The sequence below is a fragment of the Alligator sinensis genome, unplaced genomic scaffold, assembly GCF_000455745.1.
Source record: "Alligator sinensis unplaced genomic scaffold, ASM45574v1 scaffold615_1, whole genome shotgun sequence".
Lineage (NCBI taxonomy): Eukaryota > Metazoa > Chordata > Crocodylia > Alligatoridae > Alligator > Alligator sinensis.
This window is the reverse complement of record NW_005841982.1, coordinates 1038822-1056002: the sequence shown is the minus strand read 5'-3', so window position 1 is coordinate 1056002 and position 17181 is coordinate 1038822. Positions and strand designations below refer to the sequence as shown.

At 40.4% G+C, this 17181-nt stretch overlaps 2 protein-coding genes across 8 annotated transcripts in view; one reads left to right on the top strand and one right to left on the bottom strand.

The window, feature by feature from the left end:
- Positions 1-13340, top strand: part of PRKDC (protein kinase, DNA-activated, catalytic polypeptide) — a 123501-nt gene extending 110161 nt beyond the window's left edge. The window contains exons 77-86 of the mRNA XM_025201027.1: positions 1142-1346; positions 2391-2458; positions 2828-3048; positions 4635-4727; positions 6820-6912; positions 9689-9760; positions 9843-10044; positions 10605-10793; positions 11913-12052; positions 13136-13340. Coding sequence (XP_025056812.1) covers positions 1142-1346; positions 2391-2458; positions 2828-3048; positions 4635-4727; positions 6820-6912; positions 9689-9760; positions 9843-10044; positions 10605-10793; positions 11913-12052; positions 13136-13340 — 1488 coding nt within the window. The remainder of the gene's footprint in view (positions 1-1141; positions 1347-2390; positions 2459-2827; positions 3049-4634; positions 4728-6819; positions 6913-9688; positions 9761-9842; positions 10045-10604; positions 10794-11912; positions 12053-13135) is intronic.
- SPIDR (scaffold protein involved in DNA repair) overlaps positions 8514-17181 on the bottom strand; it is a 357525-nt gene continuing 348857 nt past the window's right edge. For 6 of the 7 annotated variants that reach the window (XR_003093435.1, XR_003093436.1, XR_003093439.1 and 3 more), the window contains 2 exons: positions 11598-11676; positions 8514-8791 (listed from right to left, as the gene is read on the bottom strand). The gene's annotated coding sequence lies outside the window, so the exon portion shown is untranslated. The remainder of the gene's footprint in view (positions 8792-11597; positions 11677-17181) is intronic. The other variant, XR_003093437.1, reaches the window with a different exon arrangement.

Sequence of the window (17181 nt, the reverse complement as noted above, 5' to 3'; positions counted from 1 at the left end):
TAGGGAAAGTCAGGCAGTTTATTGCCTGAAAACATCTAATATTAGCAATTTAACCAAAGGGGAAAGTTACTTTTATAAAACTTCAGATCATCTGCAAATAGCTGTAGCTAAGATGCATTAAACAATTACTTAAAACTGTATTACACATTGAGTTATATAAGAGTGAGTGAACTCGAATGCTGCAATTTTAATTTGTGATGATGATAGATGAAGCTAGGTATATCAGTTGAGGCACTGTGATTACTGTCCTACACTTTAGTAATTGATTTATCTCAATTATAATTATATCATTCATACCAAAATTATTCTGCTTATGGGGCTGTTTTACAGGTGTAAGTATTATTTTCTTTTCAGTTGCATCTAAATTCTTGAGGACAATTTAGAGTACACCCTCTCAGTTTTATAAATAGTTGAATTGTCCTTGTGTAACAATACATCTATTGTAAAAGGTTGAGAAGGAAGAAGAAGGTAGCTGATATCTTCAAATGAGAAAACATAACCTTTCTGATTAGCTCTACTTCTCAAGAATAAGTAGTTTATTTATATCTTTGGGTAGGTAGAGGGCAAAGTTGTGGATGTCCCTGCTGATATCAAGTGGTGGTGTCAGTAGAGAGACATAAAGAAAAAGAAGCCACGCTGGTTGTTGCATTCCAAGTAACAGGAAAAAGAATTACAGAATCAAATCAATGGAGGGGGAAAAAGGGGGATCAAAGACTAATTAGTTCAGAGGTGAGTGTGCATGCACACACATGGAAAATCAGTGTATGCTGCAGTTATAGGTCTGTGATGCAATAAATGTGTGCTAATCAGGGGGTAGAGAGCCGATACTCTGTAAGGGCAATGGAAATGTTGTCTCCTACTACATGGACACACCAGGATATTCACTTGTCCTTTATAGACCACTGTAGTAAAATGTTGTTTCCATGCTACATTTTTGCATGAAAATGGTTCTGCTGTACAGTGTAATCTTGCTGGTGTGAAGAGAATTTCTAATTAGCTGATAAACTTTCTGGAAGAGGCACCATCTTTTTACTGCATGTTTTTTGCACATTGCCTAGCATAACAGCGCCTAGCCCATGATGGCTCCTAGGCACTGCAGTAATACAAATAACAGTGACTCTTATTTGTAAATCAACTTCAGGCTTACGGGAAGGAGTTTGACACTCAGTTTGGGAAAGGAGGTTCAAAACTGTTAGATATGAAGGACAATGAATTCATCAAGATTGTAAATGCTCTTCTCGCAAAAATGAGAGACGGCCAGAAAGAACCTGGAAATCTGAAAGAATATTCACCTTGGTTGAGCGAGTTTAAAGCTGAATTCTGGAGGAATGAACTGGAGATCCCTGGTATGTTCTCTCTACAGCAGTAAGGGTGGTGAGCTCTCATGTAGAAGTACTTACTACAGGTTTCCCTCACTTTAAGTAGGTTCTGTATATGCAAATTTGCTCTTATGCAATGACTTTTTTTTTTTATACCAAAAATTCATTATATGTGAGGTAAATTCACTCTTACACGATCAGTGTGGTGGAAGCCTGCAGTCAGCCCCTTTGTGCAGTGCACTGTGGGAGTGACGCGCAGCAAAATGTAGACTCCTCTGTGGATCTGTGCTCCTTGCTCGTTGTCTGCAACATGTATTTCTGTAGTTGCCATCCCCGTTGTGATTGTGCCCTGTGCTTGTGTGTATTGTCTGCTGTTGGGGAATACCAAAGTTGTCTTGTAAAAGTGGTAGAAATAGGTTTGGGGGTCAGTACAGTCAAGGTCTTCAAATGTATCTCTATTTGTTACTTTGTAAAATGGGTTCCCTTTATGCAAATTTGAGTTATGTGCCGTTTTCCAGGAACATGGGTACAGCATAAAGTGAGGGAAACCTGTACGCAGTTCTATTCCTCTTAGCTGAAAGTGTCCTATCCTTTTGGTATTTATTTTCTCCATCAGGGTGCTACATCCTGCCTTTACAGGGAGACTGACTTGATTATCTCAAGCTACCATGGTTCTGTTTTCTGGCTAAATATCCCATAGCTTTTACTGTGATCTTTAAATGTCTTTTTTTTTTTAAGTTTTAACTTTTATGTAGTTTCTTGATCCCAGCAGTTTTGCAATAAAAATATATGGAATGCATTTGCATTCCAGTCTGAATAAGATCTGTCCTCCATAATAAATAAGGCTTCCAAATATAACAGCTGAAAAAGAATGCTTTTCTGCTGAAAAAGCAGAAAATAGCATACTGTTATTTTGCTTAAATATCAAGTTTAAAGCACAATATTCTGTTAACTTTAATATAGCATAATATTTGGCAGAATAGTCTATCATTACATATACTGTGTTTAGAGACTCTATTTAAATGAAGATGATTTGTTTTATTTTTTCTTTCTTTTCCCTCCCTTCCCCAGGTCAGTATGATGGTAAAGGGAAACCATTGCCAGAATACCATGCAAAAATATCAGGATTTGATGAACGAGTACGTAAACAAGTTTGAGGCCAAAATCTCCTTTAGTTTCTAGTGCAAAATTATGGTTCAGCATAGTGTTTTGGGTGTCAGGTACCTGGTACAGGGAAGAAGTTGCTGAGGATGTATTTGACAGTGAACAGAGATTTTATCTGATTGATTAAAGGACTGTCATAATGTTATTTTATATACATTGATGATTAGTTTCCACATGAAATTCTGCTTCAATTTGTGAAGCTAAAGCTATCTGGTGGTGCAACAGCAGTATGATCAGGCTTCCCCAGAATGCAAGAGTCCTGCAGTTCTAAGCAGTAACCATGATGATACAATTATGTATGTTGTTCCTGTGCCATAGTGGTTTGCTTTTTGTCTTCTTCCAAGATCAAAGTAATGGAGTCCCTGAGGAAACCAAAGCGTATAATCATCCGAGGCAGTGATGAACGGGAGTATCCCTTCCTTGTCAAAGGTGGTGAAGATCTCCGTCAGGACCAGCGCATAGAGCAGCTCTTTGATGTTATGAATATTATCCTTTCCCAAGATGCTTCCTGTAGCCAAAGGAATATGCAAATAAAAACCTACCAAGTCATACCCATGACAACCAGGTAGAAATTTGGATAGAGCGCCTTATGTCAAAAGTCATGTAATTTCCTTCTGCTGGGAAATGGAATGTTGATATACTAAACATGGATTCTACTTTTTTTCTTTTTCATTTTGCTTCTGGTTCTGAAAATTTTGCTTTATGAAACCAAAGAGTTAAAAATTTAGACTGTTACTGATGAATGTTTACGAATTGAACTTTTGCTGGCAATTATTTTTTAGTGTGTTTGTGCTTGTAGTAAAGTTCTTACCCAGAAACCATGGATTAGAAGCTAGGACCCTCCTGTCCCTCATAAGCATGCTAATTGCAGGGTTAGTCATGTTTGCTCTCTTTCTGGGTTAGTGATTGTTGCATCTTTTTAAGTGGCAGAGCTTCAGCAGCCAAAGTGGAGAGTGCCCCTTGTCCAGAACAGCTGGTTAGAATATTCTCTTGGGAGAAATGGGTTTGAGTTTCTCAGGCTGGGTTGGGCACATGTCTCCCTTTTGCTACCACTAAACCAGCATTTAAACCAGTGTAAAAACCAATTTTTTTACACTTGAGACGCCCCTCATTAGACTCAGGGCACTCCTCGTAAAATGCCAGCTCTTAGCTTCCATTCATTTTTTTACTATGAAAAAATACTAGAGCAATTTTGCTCTTGCAGAGACCTCAGACCACAACTAGTCAGAATGTTTTTAACACTGTGGATTCCTATTTGAAATTTCTTGTTCTATCTTGTGAATCATTTGCACATCCATTGTGTGGCACCCCGCAACCACTTGAAAGCATCTCAAGGCACCCCAAGGTCCCGCAGCACTGTAAGAATTACTGCATCAAGCTGTTGGATAAAAGGGGGAGAGGGGTATCATCACTACCTTCTCTGGTCTTGTCTTTTAATGCAAGTGGCAGTGACTGCTAGTTTATGTGGAACTTAATCCTATAAGCATAAGTACACCTGGACAGGATCCCTCAAGAGGAGAATGACATGAATGTCTAGCCTAAGGATCATTGACTGGGCTTGGGCATGAAATGGGTGCTGAACTTTTCAGCCCCACCATGGTGGCAGCAGTCCTGGACATTTGCAGAAATAGAACTTCTGGGTCATGGGGACTTTATTGGCAAAAACTTAGGCACCTGTGAATTTCAGGTGCAGTTTGAGGATTGCACTCTTAAGTGCCTAAATTTTGCCTTTGTCCAAGTTCCACTTTAGCCTCCTGAGTTCATGGGCATGAACAGGATAACCTGGGAAGACCCCAGCTGCCTCGGAAGGGGGGTTGAGGGTATGGAGACTACTTGGTGCAGTTCCAAGGTAAATGTCCCTTAACCTGGGACATTTTTACTTGGATTCCAGTCCAAGGTAATTTCTTTCTGGGAGAAGATCATTTCTTTCTGGGCTCAGTTGCCCTGAAGCAGTTATATCAAGGCTTTTGCTTTGATATTCCACATATTGGGGCAAGTCTTTCTATGAATCGGGGCATAGGAATTAAGTCCAGAGGTGAATCCAAGTCCTGTGATCTATTACATGAGGACCATGCTGCTTCCCACTTGTATTGCTCCTCTTTAGTTAAACTATGGGCTCTCTATTCACGCTCTGGATTTCTTTTATTCCAGGTTAGGACTGATTGAATGGCTACCAAATACCTGTACCTTAAAGAACTTCCTTCATAGTAACATGTCAGAAGAAGAAAAAGCTGACTATTGCAGGTGACTCTGGGTTTAACTGCCTGCGTGAAACAAGGTCTACTTGGCTTTTTATAAGATTCAATTTATCTTATGAGAATATATCTGTAAGCAATGGAGTCTTTCGTACTTCCTGACCCAAATCAGTAATTGGCAGTTGTTTGTTTAATGAGTGCCATTGCACCTGTAATATCCTCCACCCAGCTTGTTTAAACAAGAAGTTGATCATCATTTGTGACATCATCCTCACCCATTTCCTTATCAGCAGATTATGAATTTACAAGTGCAGGATTCTGATCTCATGATTGGAATAGGCAGACAGTGGACGTAGGGCAGTGGGGAATGGGAGGGGGAAGACTTCGAAAGTCATGTGTTCAGCAGTTGGTCAGTACTTCAGAAAATTGGCCCATATGAACTGTGAGTCTAAGCTGAAATAAGCTTCGACTGTGTATGAACGCTGGATAGTAGATGTTTTAGGGTTTTTATCTCTCTTGTTAAAGAAGCATTAAATTACTGGAATTATAGATTAATTCTAGTTTTTCAACCTCTTTGTAGCCTCTTCTGAGGGTTTTGGAATTCAGAAATTGGTTTAATTACTCTTTTCCCATGAAACATGTCTATTCAGGCTTGCCTCAGTGAGTCATGCCAATACTGTATATTTGCTAGCTGTCTTGCTTCTGGGCCAAGACTGGAACATGTACCCAGGCCCATAAATTAAATAAGGAAATCTTATTCATTTGGCCAGTATAGTGCATTAGAGGTGTTGCCCTGCAGTTAAGACATTGAACTCTCTCTCTTGTATAAGAAATCGTTATGGATCTGTAGGCATTTTTTGGTAGAGGTGAGAACTGTGAAGTTTCCCTTTTCCTCAGGTTAAAGCTGCTGTTTTTGCCAAATCAGTCTTTGCATTATTTATCTAGTTCATTAATTTGTGAAGTGCTTTACTCTTGAGTGAGGCAGAAGGTAGAGCTTAGTGGCACTTTAGAATCTAAGAGTAAAAACAGACATTGCCAAATAAAGAGGATCAGCCGTGGTGCATGTGCCCTGCCACAGGGTGAAACAGGCATCTCTCATTGTCCCACATCAGGCAGGGGACAACAGGAACCATGTGCGACAACAGGAAACGTATTCCCCATGTGCCCCAGAGAATCTCTTGTGCACATCTCTGTAAGCAGGGAAAGCCAGGACTCCCTGCTTACAGAGGTATGCCCTCCCTCAAGATTGCCCAGGGCACACCTCTGCAAGTGGGATACCCTGGCTTTCCCTAGGAGTGCATGTCTGTAAGTTGGGGAAAGCTTGGGTTCCCACTGCCCTGGAGATTGCCCTGGATGCATGTCTGCAAGCAGGAAACCCTAGCTTTCCCTCAAATACATCTCTAAGCTGGGCAGGCATACTTGGGGCTTGAAAGCACCTGATCCTGTGCAGGAATTCCTGGGGTGTGTTGGATGGGGCTCCTCAGACCCCAGGACTGGCTGCCCTGGGTGGCTGGAGAGCACAGGCAGCTCCGGGCTAACGTTGCTTTCCCACCACAAAGCTGACTGGTATCTGCCACAATAAAGTGGCAAAAACTATTACCTCTTTTATGGCCACAAATTTTGGGCATTTGTGTGGTGCAGCAACAGGTATAATGGGCATCTGTTTGCCTGGCCTTTGTGCCACCATAAAGAATTTTTTATGATGGCACAAAGGCAATGTCTGTTTCCACTTGAACTTGTTTAGAAGCAAGAAAAGCAGAAAAGAAAAGCCTGATCTGTAAAGTCAGTATATGGAAATTTTAGTGTCTTACACTAAAACCCAGCAACTGTTCCTATATTAAAAATGAAGGCAGAGTGTGACCTGATGGCCCAATGTCAGAGCAGGAACCTTCAGACAGCTTTAAAGACCCAGCCTTTTTTTTGTCCTCCTGAGTGAAGAACACTATCTTAGTGGACCACTAGTTCACTTTCTACAGGAACAGTGCATTCTTTGGAGGCTGCCTGTTCATTTATTGACTTGTCCTAGCCCTCCTTAGCCTGTTATAAAAGGAGGAGCAGAGGTGCAGTCTGTGGACAGCTGCTTTAAGACTAGGATGATGAGGAATTGTGGATAACTCACCAGTTCTTTTCTTTGTCTGCAGTGAGAAAGGACCTTTGTTTGCCTATAACGAATGGCTGTCTAAGATGGCTGGTGGGAAGATAGAAGACTTTGCACGTTATATGCCTATGTACAAGTAAGTTTGTGTACAAGCATAGTTTCGTAGTTTTACAGTTGTTAGAGTGGGAAGGGACCTCAATAGATCAAGTCTGACCCCCTGCCCTGGGCAGGAAAGAGCGCTGAGCTCATATGAACCCAACCAGGTGCTTGTCCAGTTTCCTCTTAAAGACCCCCAAGGTAGGGGAGAGCACCGCCTCCCTTAGAAGCCCGTTCCAGATTCTGGCAACCCTTACTGTAAAAAAAGTTCTTCCTGATGTCCAGCCTTAATCTGTTCTCTGTCAGTTTGTGGCCGTTGTTCCTGGTTATTCCAAGGGGTGCCCTGGTAAACAGAGCATCTCCAATTTCTTGCTGCCCCCCGCACCCTATGAATTTCTAAGCGGCCACAAGATCCCGATGCCCTCTCAGCCTTCTCTTGCAGAGGCTGAAGAGATCCAGGTCCCTCAGTCTCTCCTTGTAGGGCCTTACCTGCAGGCCCCTGACCGTATGAGTGGCCCTCCTCTGGACCCTCTCAAGGTTATCCACATCCCTCTTGAAGTACAGCACCCAGAACAGGATGCAGTGTTTCAACTGCGGCCTGACCAATGCTGCATAGAGAGGAAGTCCCCTGGACCTGTTCATGATGCACCTGCTAATGCATGATAGAGTGTAGTTAGCTTTACTAATTACTTCATCATATTGATGGCTCATATTCATCATGGAGTCAACTATGACTCTGAGATCCCTTTCTGCTGCTGTGTTGCTGAGAAGGTCATCCCCTAGCCTATAGGTGTGTTGGTGATTCCTTCTCCCTAGATGCAGAACTTTGCACTTGTCTTTGTTGAACTGCATCCTATTGTTTTCTGCCCACTTTTCCAACCTGTCCAGGTCTGCCTGGATTTGATCCCTTCCCACTAGTGTGTTAACTTTACCCCGTAATTTCGTGTCATCTGTGAATTTGGACAGAGTTCATCAGCAGCTTGGAGAGTGTGCAGAGAAGACATTGAATAGCACAGGTCCAAGGACCGAGCCTTGAGGAACCCCACTGCCCACATCTTTCCAGATCGATACCAATCCATCTACCACCACTCTTTGGGTGCAACCCTTAAGCCAATTTGCCACCCACCTGACCGTGTAATCATCTATGTCACAGCTGCTCAGTTTGTTTATGAGAATAGGATGAGGTACTTTATCAAAGGCCTTAAAATCCCAGTAGATGACATCTACCTCAACTCCTGCATCTAAGCATGCTGTGACCTGGTCATAAAAAGAAACAAGTTTGGTCAGGCAGGATCTACTTATGAACCTGTGCTGGTTGCCTTTCAGTATTATTTTTCCTGCTGGCCTCCCACAAATGTGATCCTTGATAATTTTTTCAAAGTTTTTCCGCAAGGATGGAGGTGAGACTAACCAGCCTATCATTACCTGGATCCTCCTTCCTACCCTTCTTGAAAATAGAGACCACATTGGCCCTTTTCCAGTCCTCTGGGACCTGACCAGAGCACCAAAAGTGTTCAAACAGCCATGACAGTGACTCTATGACACTGGCCAATTCCTTCAGCACCCTTGGATGAAGAGCATCCGGGCTTGCTGACTTAAACACATTAATTATGCCTGCGTACAAGTAAGTCTTTAAAAAAATTAAAAGAGTTGCTTATGACTTATATTTTAAATTTACAATACACATAGTAATTTCCAGGAAATCTGTTTGCATTATAACATAATGGCTAGAGCCACTGGCAAAATTGGCAAAAACATGTGGTGTTCTGTGGAACTGTCTTGATATTGAAGAAATTGCACCAGAAACCAGTATGTTCACCTTGCTTCTTGGCAGCCTGTCTGGCAGCTCTGACTCCCAGACTAGTGGCTCCTCTGCAGTTCATGCTTTTAGGTTCTCTGGCTCCAGGGAAGCTGTAAAGCTGGATAGGGAAGGACAGTTCTGTTTCAGAATTTTTGGATTTTATTCCAAATCAGAAAGAAACCACATTTCTAAAATCCTCCACAAAACAAACTTCCATTCTCTGCCAAGCTCCAATACTGAGCTGTGCAGGCAGTAAATGTTTCTCATCCACCTCTGACAGCCCAGAAACTGTTTAAATGATTTGCATTATGCCTTTCACTTACCTGATTATTTTTTAATAGACAAGGCTTTTTAGATCTATTTTTGTGTACTTGCTGGAGAGTTTAAATTCCAGAGAAACTGGGCATGCTTTTACTGCTCATTTGCCAGACTAGACAGGATGGTACAGAAGTGCACAGTGGAAGTAGTGTAGGAACCTCAGTGTGGCTAACAAGCAGGTTAATTAGATCTCCCTCTAAGACCTAACTAGTCTAGACACAGCACTATGCAAACACATCTGTACTACTTCCTGTTTGAGAGGGGGTGATGTTGCATGATGATGCCTGATGTGGTGAGTGTGTGGTCTCAATACATGCTTTGAGAGCTAACCAGTGTCTAATCACACTTTATTGTTAAGATGTTAATACAGAAATACTATTGGACATCAGTTTCTCCCTGCCCCCCTCCATTTTATTTCATCCCTAGTTTCCTTTAAATTATGTTATAGCTGGGTTGATAAGTAGGAGACACACTCAAGGAAAGACTGGCTGGAAGTGTGGAAACAAACCAACCATGTATTCCTAAGAGCAAATCAAGCTTTGCTGCCTTCTCTTTGAATTTGGGGGTAACCCCTTTGTGAATAGTGTTTTGTCTGAATCTGACACTCCCTAATCTCTCCAGGGAAGTACCCAGTGTTTTCTAATGTTAATCCTCTCACTGGAAAGTTTCAGTAACTAGTGCATTCTTTGACTTTCAGAAGAGCCAGTCGCACAGAAACAGTCATGTCTTTCAGAAACAGAGAAAACCGTGTTCCAGAAGATCTGTTAAGGTAGATGTGCTGTCAATAACTGACTTTTGAAACTAACTTTGATGTGACATTTATGAATAGCCTATGACTTTTTTTCTTTAAGGAGAGCCTTTGTTAAAATGAGTACAGCTCCTGAGGCCTTTCTGTCTCTGCGCTCCCATTTTACCAGTTCTCATGCACTGATTTGCATCAGCCACTGGATTCTCGGCATTGGAGATAGACATCTGTCCAACTTTATGATTAATACAGAGACGGGTGGCATCATCGGAATAGACTTTGGATATGCATTTGGTTCTGCCACACAGGTAATTCTTACCACACAACAAAGTTTAACAAAGTTTACTGGTGCCACACAGGTAGTTCTTACAATTCCTTTGTAATTTTGTGTAAGAACAACAAATTTGTTGTAAGAACAACAAAATTATTTCTTTTTTTTTTTTAATATATTGGATGGAATTACATTTTTGTTGTTCTCAATTTGGTAATCTCCTTTCTGAGGATGTTTTGTTGCATGACAAGCTTTACAAATGGCTCTTAATTGTCATTAGAACAGGTTTTTCTTTTCCAGATATCCTTGGCCAAGCTAATATGGAATTCTAAGGCCTGTAGCCACAAAAATGTTTTAAAGATCAGTTAGTATTTGACATCTTTTGTAGATAAGATGATATTGCTTATTCCTGCTTTGAAACAATAAATATTCATAGTCTTAATTTGAAGCTGAGAGTATTCCTGGTTTTAAGGTCCGCATTGGAAAATTATTTTAAGTAACCAACAAAGTTTAAACAGATGTATCTTTCTGAACCTTTAGTTTCAAGGCTTCTTAATGCATCATTTTTACTTTTTCAAAATCCTTGTTCTTACTTAGATGCTGCCAGTGCCAGAGTTGATGCCTTTTCGTTTAACACGCCAGTTCATTAATCTTATGTTGCCAATGAAAGAATCAGGTCTCATCTACAGCATAATGACACATGCCCTAAGAGCATATCGCAAAGATCCAGACCTCCTCATCAACACCATGGATGTGTTTGTAAAAGAACCTTCCTTAGACTGGAAGGTAAGTTTTTTTTTTAGTTCCTTTTGCCTTTATGCAAAGGCACAAGGGCTGCTTCCAGATGTTAAAAAACAAAACAGTGCTTTATTTAAACTTGGCACATTCCTGTGCCAAGCCTAGCACATGCCCAGAAGAGGCATCGTGTTAGTTGGACCTGACTTGTCCAACATCTGTATAGATCAGGCACTTTAGTGGGACTTTTTTGGCGCTTTTATCTAATAGCTGATTGATCCATACAGAGGCTGCGGATCCAGGTTGAACTAGCATGCTGCTGCTACTGGTAAAGTGCAGTTTTTACAGGGGGGTTTTAACATCTGTAAGCAGCCAGGGTGACTAGTTTTTGATTAGTTTTGTCCTTGATAAGACAAGGAACTATTACCTAGTGCTCAGCTCAGTGGTTCCTTTTTTCTCTCTAATCTTCAGTGTTGGTTTGTAGAATGCTCCAAGAACCTGACAGAAACAGAGTTCTTAAAGCATTTAAAATGACATGCTAGTATTTTGTAATGATGAGAACAACAGCTCTTACTGGTTGCTGTTCAGAATTATTTAATTGCCATGTGAATGATCTTGTATTTGGAGATTTCACAGTGGCGATATGCTACTAACCCACATAATATAAGTATTTTGTCTGTCCTATGAACCAGAATATCCTCCTGATTTCATGTAAAGTAACACTGTACCTGAAATTATTCTTTATGAAAACACTTCCAAAACCTGTAACATTGAATTATATTAGAGCATATTTCACTCTACCTGTAAAATATACTATAAGCATAGAATTTTCTAAAGACAAATGTCATTACATACTGTAAATTCTTCCAGTCTTCAAAGGAAGCAAAACTTGAAACGTCACTTAAGACAGTTTCTTTTATCCACTCTTATGAACCTGCAAAGACACAAATGTTAATCACATTTTTGGCTGTAAAGTAACTGTTAAGCCACAGGCAGATTTCCTCTAAATATTCTGTGTTCCACTTTATTTGCAGCTCATTTTATTTACTAACTTACTGAGGATGTGGTGGGTGGATGTGTTAGAATGTTAACTCATGTGTGTGCATGCGCGTGATACACATGGTAACTATTAACTGGAGCAAAAATATTGGTGTTTTTTTTTTTTGTTAGAATTTTGAACTGAGACTGCTGAAGAAAGGAGGCACGTGGCTAAAGGAAGTAAACACATGTGAAGTAAACTGGTATCCCTTGCAGAAAGTCAATTGTGTCAAAAGAAAGTTAGCTGGTTCCAATCCAGCAGCAATCACCTGGTAAGAGTCTCTCTCCCTTGATGTCAAAGCACTCTAATAAGAACCTTTGCATTCTTTAAAGGGTTAGACTTGCTACCTTCACATTTAATAGCAACAAAGACAAGGCAGAGATGGTGGAATTTTGTCATTTCAAGAAACTTGGCAGGGTGAAATATTTTGGTGCACACCTGAGCTCTTTGAATTACCCTGCAAGCTCAAATACCTAGTATCTTGCACATTTGAGCATTTTTACTGTTTTTGGTGACATGCAAGTTGAGTGAACTCCTCATCCCCATTAGCTGTTTGTATGTTCTGCATACAAATTTGGGGCTAGAGATGGAATTGGAATGGATTGGTTCTTTTCAAATAGTGGTCCAGCAGTGGTGTCTAAGTATGGAAGTAAGCTACCTAATTTTGAAAGATCAATAAATAAAATCAGATTCCCTGAGAACCTGATGACCAGACAGACTAAAATCTTGAGTAAGGCAAGTTTGGCTCAGGACAAAAATTATGTTTTAAAGTTCATTTAAAGTACAATCGGTGCTTTTCATCCCTACTTCCTTTTTAAAAATCATTTTGGGTGGGTACAAAAATCCAAGAAGCTTGTTTAAAATACAAATACTTTAACTGATATTGTTTCCTGGGAAAACTGGGGTAGTAGTAGGTTTGACTGCATTTTTTTGTTGCTGAATGTGAAATGTCACATGAGGAGTCAGCTTCTTTCTGCCCTAACCTCTGCTGCTGGGGCTGACTTTGAAAGCTGCAGCAAGATGCTTCCTGTAGATAAGCACCAGGCAGGTCAAGGAGGGAGATGAAGTTGGGATGAGAGAAGCAGCATGGTGGATATTTTCACTCGCTTGTTCTGTTTCATCCCCTCCTCTCTAATCAAAGACCGTTTCAGGATGAAGATAGGCATGTTAAATGCTCACTGATGAAGAAGGAAGGCTGAGGTCATCAGCCACTGATGTGATCTTCTGAATTGCTATTGAGAACTGGGGGGTAGGGTTCTCAAGGCTCATAAGATCAGGCTTTTAATTCTGAACATCCAGATTTTCTTTCTTTTAAGTCAGGAGTATATTTATATCTTCATGCTCTTTATTTTAGTGAAGAGCTGCGACTGGGCCATGAGAAGTCACTTGCATACCGTGATTATGTAGCTGTGGCTCGGGGTACCAGAGATCAAAACATCCGAGCCAAAGAACCAGAAGACGGTCTTACAGAAGAGACACAAGTGAAGTGCCTTATAGACCAAGCAACAGATCCCAATATTCTTGGCAGAGTTTGGGCAGGATGGGAATCCTGGATGTGAAAGGAAAGAGAGGGCTCCAAGAATCAATCCAATGAGGCCATGGCCTCAACACCATGGCCAAGTTACTGTTGTGAAGGCTGGAACAGATATGGAAAACCAGATAATTTGTGCTTTGGTTTTTCCTGGTGGTTAAGGATTGTGGTTCTGCATTATACCCTACCCAAATAATTATCTCATTCTCCCCTCCCTCCAAAAGAAAAAGAAAAAACCCTTCTGTCACCTGAGAAGCATGCTAACTTTGCTTAAGGATAAATGTTTGAAAGCTTGGCTTGTGATACTCCAGAACAAGATGAAAGCTACTGGAAATAAACGCAAACCTTGAGTGTCCTTCAAGTGAATGTTGACAGCAGTCATGATTTTATTAATGCACAAGACCTGTTAGAGGAAAATTAGTGTATGTAGTCAGTGGAATGATATACCTGAAAGGAGAGATTTGAATGGAATTTTGCATCACCAAAATCCTGTATGTTAAATCAGCAGCCAGATATACCTGGTAAATCATGTAGAATATAAATATAGCACTAGGGTAATCTTCAAGAAGTACTAAACTATTGTTCATCTCTGTATATTATGAAAGTTGTAATAAGTTGATCTGACAACGACTGATTACAGTACAGCCTGTCTTTTAAAGGTTTTGATAATGTTTTCTGAATTTTAGAGGTTGTTGATGCACATTAAATTAACTAAATAAAAAGCAATTGATTAAAACCATTCTTAAAACAAAGTTAAAAGCTGGAAGTCATTGCCAACACAGAAGTGGGCAACAGCAAGCTTCCTGCCATGAATGATCTAGCAGAGGCCAACATTCTTTTACTCTTAGCCTATAGCATGGAGCATCTATGATAAGAGCTTTTACAGGTAGTCTCTGAACCAAGCAAATTTTGGCAAAATGATAGGGGAAGAGGAATGAAATGTGTGTTTTTAAAAAAAAAAAATAAAAAAAAAAAATATATATATATAAAAAAAATAAAAAATTCATTTTAGAAGATGCTTCCTACTGAAGTTTTAATGATTGTCATGGAACATAATAAAGTAAACGTTTTTGACCACTTAGCCGCTGCAGCCTCCCTTCTGTGTCTGTATCAGCAAGCCGTCTCAGCCTAGTCTGTAGCTGTCTGCATGCAGACTTCCTGGAACCAGTTTCAGATGAGTGCTTCAGCATGTGAGCTGAGTGACCAAGGGTCTTCTCTTGTGGAAAAGAACCCCTGAAACAAGTAATAGTGGGGAACTTTCAAGCTGAAGTTAATGGGCATGAAGGGAGTTGCTGACCAGAGCTGAAAACTTTAACAGCACAAATCAGCAACAATTAAAAATTCTGGGAGGGTCCAGAACTTTTAAGAATGTTAACAACATTCATAAAAACAGAAATGTTAATTCAGTTCTAATATTAAGAATCAAGATGTTTGGAATTATTGAATCAACACTACTTTGAATTAATAAAATCTATTAATCTAATATGCTGTGTGTTCTATTGGGGGGAAAAAAAATCATAGTTCCAGATAGCTGTCACCTATTTAAAAGTAAAAACCTATAGGAGGTAGAACAGCAGTCAAGCAAGTAAATGCCCTAAACTAGAGGCGGCCAACCCACAACGCGCATCACAGGTGATGGACAGGGAGGAGAGAGCCAAAGCAACAGATTGGGAAGGGAAGAGAGAACGGAGCAAGGGGATTGGAGTGGCACTGGGAGCAGGGGTAGGGCTTACTTTGTGGTATACCAGCTGAAAAGGTTGGCCCCTCCCTTTTCTAAAGTCACTAATTTAGAACAAAAGAATCTAAAATTGCTATTTCCCTTTTTGAAAGAGGCAAGCATTTCTTAGGGTAATGTATTTTTTAATTGGACCAATTTGCCTTTTGCAAATTCCTGGACCATCATTACTATGTCACTCTAATACTGTTTCCCCTATTGAAAGTTACAATGTAATTGCATGCAGTGTTTTTTGTTTGTTTTTTGTGGGTTTCTTTTTTTTTTAAAGAAAACATTTTACCATGACACATGCTTCATTTTTAGAATTCCTTGTGTATTACTTTTGAATGTGTTTTATAGTTTCTTTTTATCTTTGAGATCAATAAAGAAAGTGATCTGACTAAGTGCTGCCTATGTGAAAGGGTTTTATCTCTCGTGAAGGCCACCAGGTTCTAAAGTCATCAAACCCTGAACATGAAATCAAGCGGTTAAAAAAAATGGTCACAAGTACAACTGAAATCATGTTCAGAAATCAAGCAGTTGACTCAAGCAAGGTGTTAAATTGCCCTTTTTTGCACATTCCTGAGATACTAGCTGAGTACTTTGGCCTGTAACATAGGGTAAAGTTTAGGTTTATCGTTTAACAAAGTTTTTCTATGTAGGAGTTTTAAAACTCTCAGAGAACAGAATCCGCAGCTTCCAAAGCTGGGTATACTTCATTTTAAAAGGGTTGTTGTATTGTAATGTAGAGTAGAACAATTTATATGGGGGAACATAGCCACAGGAAGGAATGCAATACATGCTAACCTGTTTTCTCCCCTTAAGGCAATTTTTAGGCCCCAAAGCCAGCTGTGTGTGTGTGTGTGTGTGTGTGTGTGTGTGTGTGTGAGAGAGAGAGAGAGAGAGAGAGAGAGAAGAAAACAGACCCAGTCATTGAAAGGCTTTTTGGTAGATGCCTGCCTATAAGTGTGCAATGTCCTTTGGCATGTGGACAATGAAGGGGGAGGTAAAGGGGTGGGGGCAATTAGAATGTTTAGGAGGGAAGTTGTTTTTTCTACCTAGATGTTAAATTTTAGAAGAGTAAGTGATGCGTTATCGAAAGCTAAAGAAAACTATGCTGCTAGTGGTGTAAGTAATACTGATAGTAATCTGACTGTCAGGGTCACTTCCTCCATGCTGGAGCAAAGCTAGCACAAGGTGAAGGTTCTAATAAGACTTAGTTAACTGTTGGTGCCACCACATCTCTCTTTGTTTTGTGTAGGGTTACCAAGCAAAAGAGCAGTTTGAGCTTCATCTATCTACTTGTATGTTAAATCTGGTAATCCAACTCCCCATCATCCAGTTCTTTCAATTGTCAGGCTACACCAATTTATAGTATTTGTATCTAGATAGAATTTAGAGATGTCAAAAGGCAAGGCCCTTGTACTACCATTCTGTCTAAAACAAGTACATGGAGCACCAGGCCAGGCGTAGGGCACTGCTGAGCCTGACAACCTCAAAAGCAGGACAGTTTTTTTTCAAAAGGAGACTTTAGGCTCACAATAAATAGGAGACTTTCAGATGGCCAGGTGCCAAATAGAATAATGGAATAATTAGCCACAACAGTTGGCTGAATAAAGATAAAAATATTAAATATTCACATGGAGTTGTTTAAAAAATAATCAGATGCGCACACTACAAACAACGCCCACTCACCTTTTACAAACTTTTTTTTCTTTAATAATGGGGCGAGGGGCAGCAGTCGCCCTCTTTCAGCATAGCTTTGTAGGTTTGCAGGCTAAGATACTGTGCCAAACCCTAGGAACAAAAAAATCCCTATGACCGACCACAGGCTGCAGGCTTCTTTCTTAAAAGTTGATGAAGTCAGGGTCCTTCAAACCCTGTATATTGACCTCCATCCCCCTTCCTTTTCCTTCCCCTCCCCCTCCCCACCTTCTCAATTCAAATGCCAGCAGTACCCTTTGAAATAAGTCACAGCAAACAGCTGGAGCACTTCTGTAGTCCTCCTGGGCCACTATTTGCTGCAGCTCTGTATATCCCGGCTTACTTTGATTTCACAGGTTTTAAAGATTTTACTCGAGTGAGACGGGAAGGTTACTTTCTCATTTTTTTAATTTAAGTATGAAATCCTGCTCCTAATGCCAGCTGACCACAG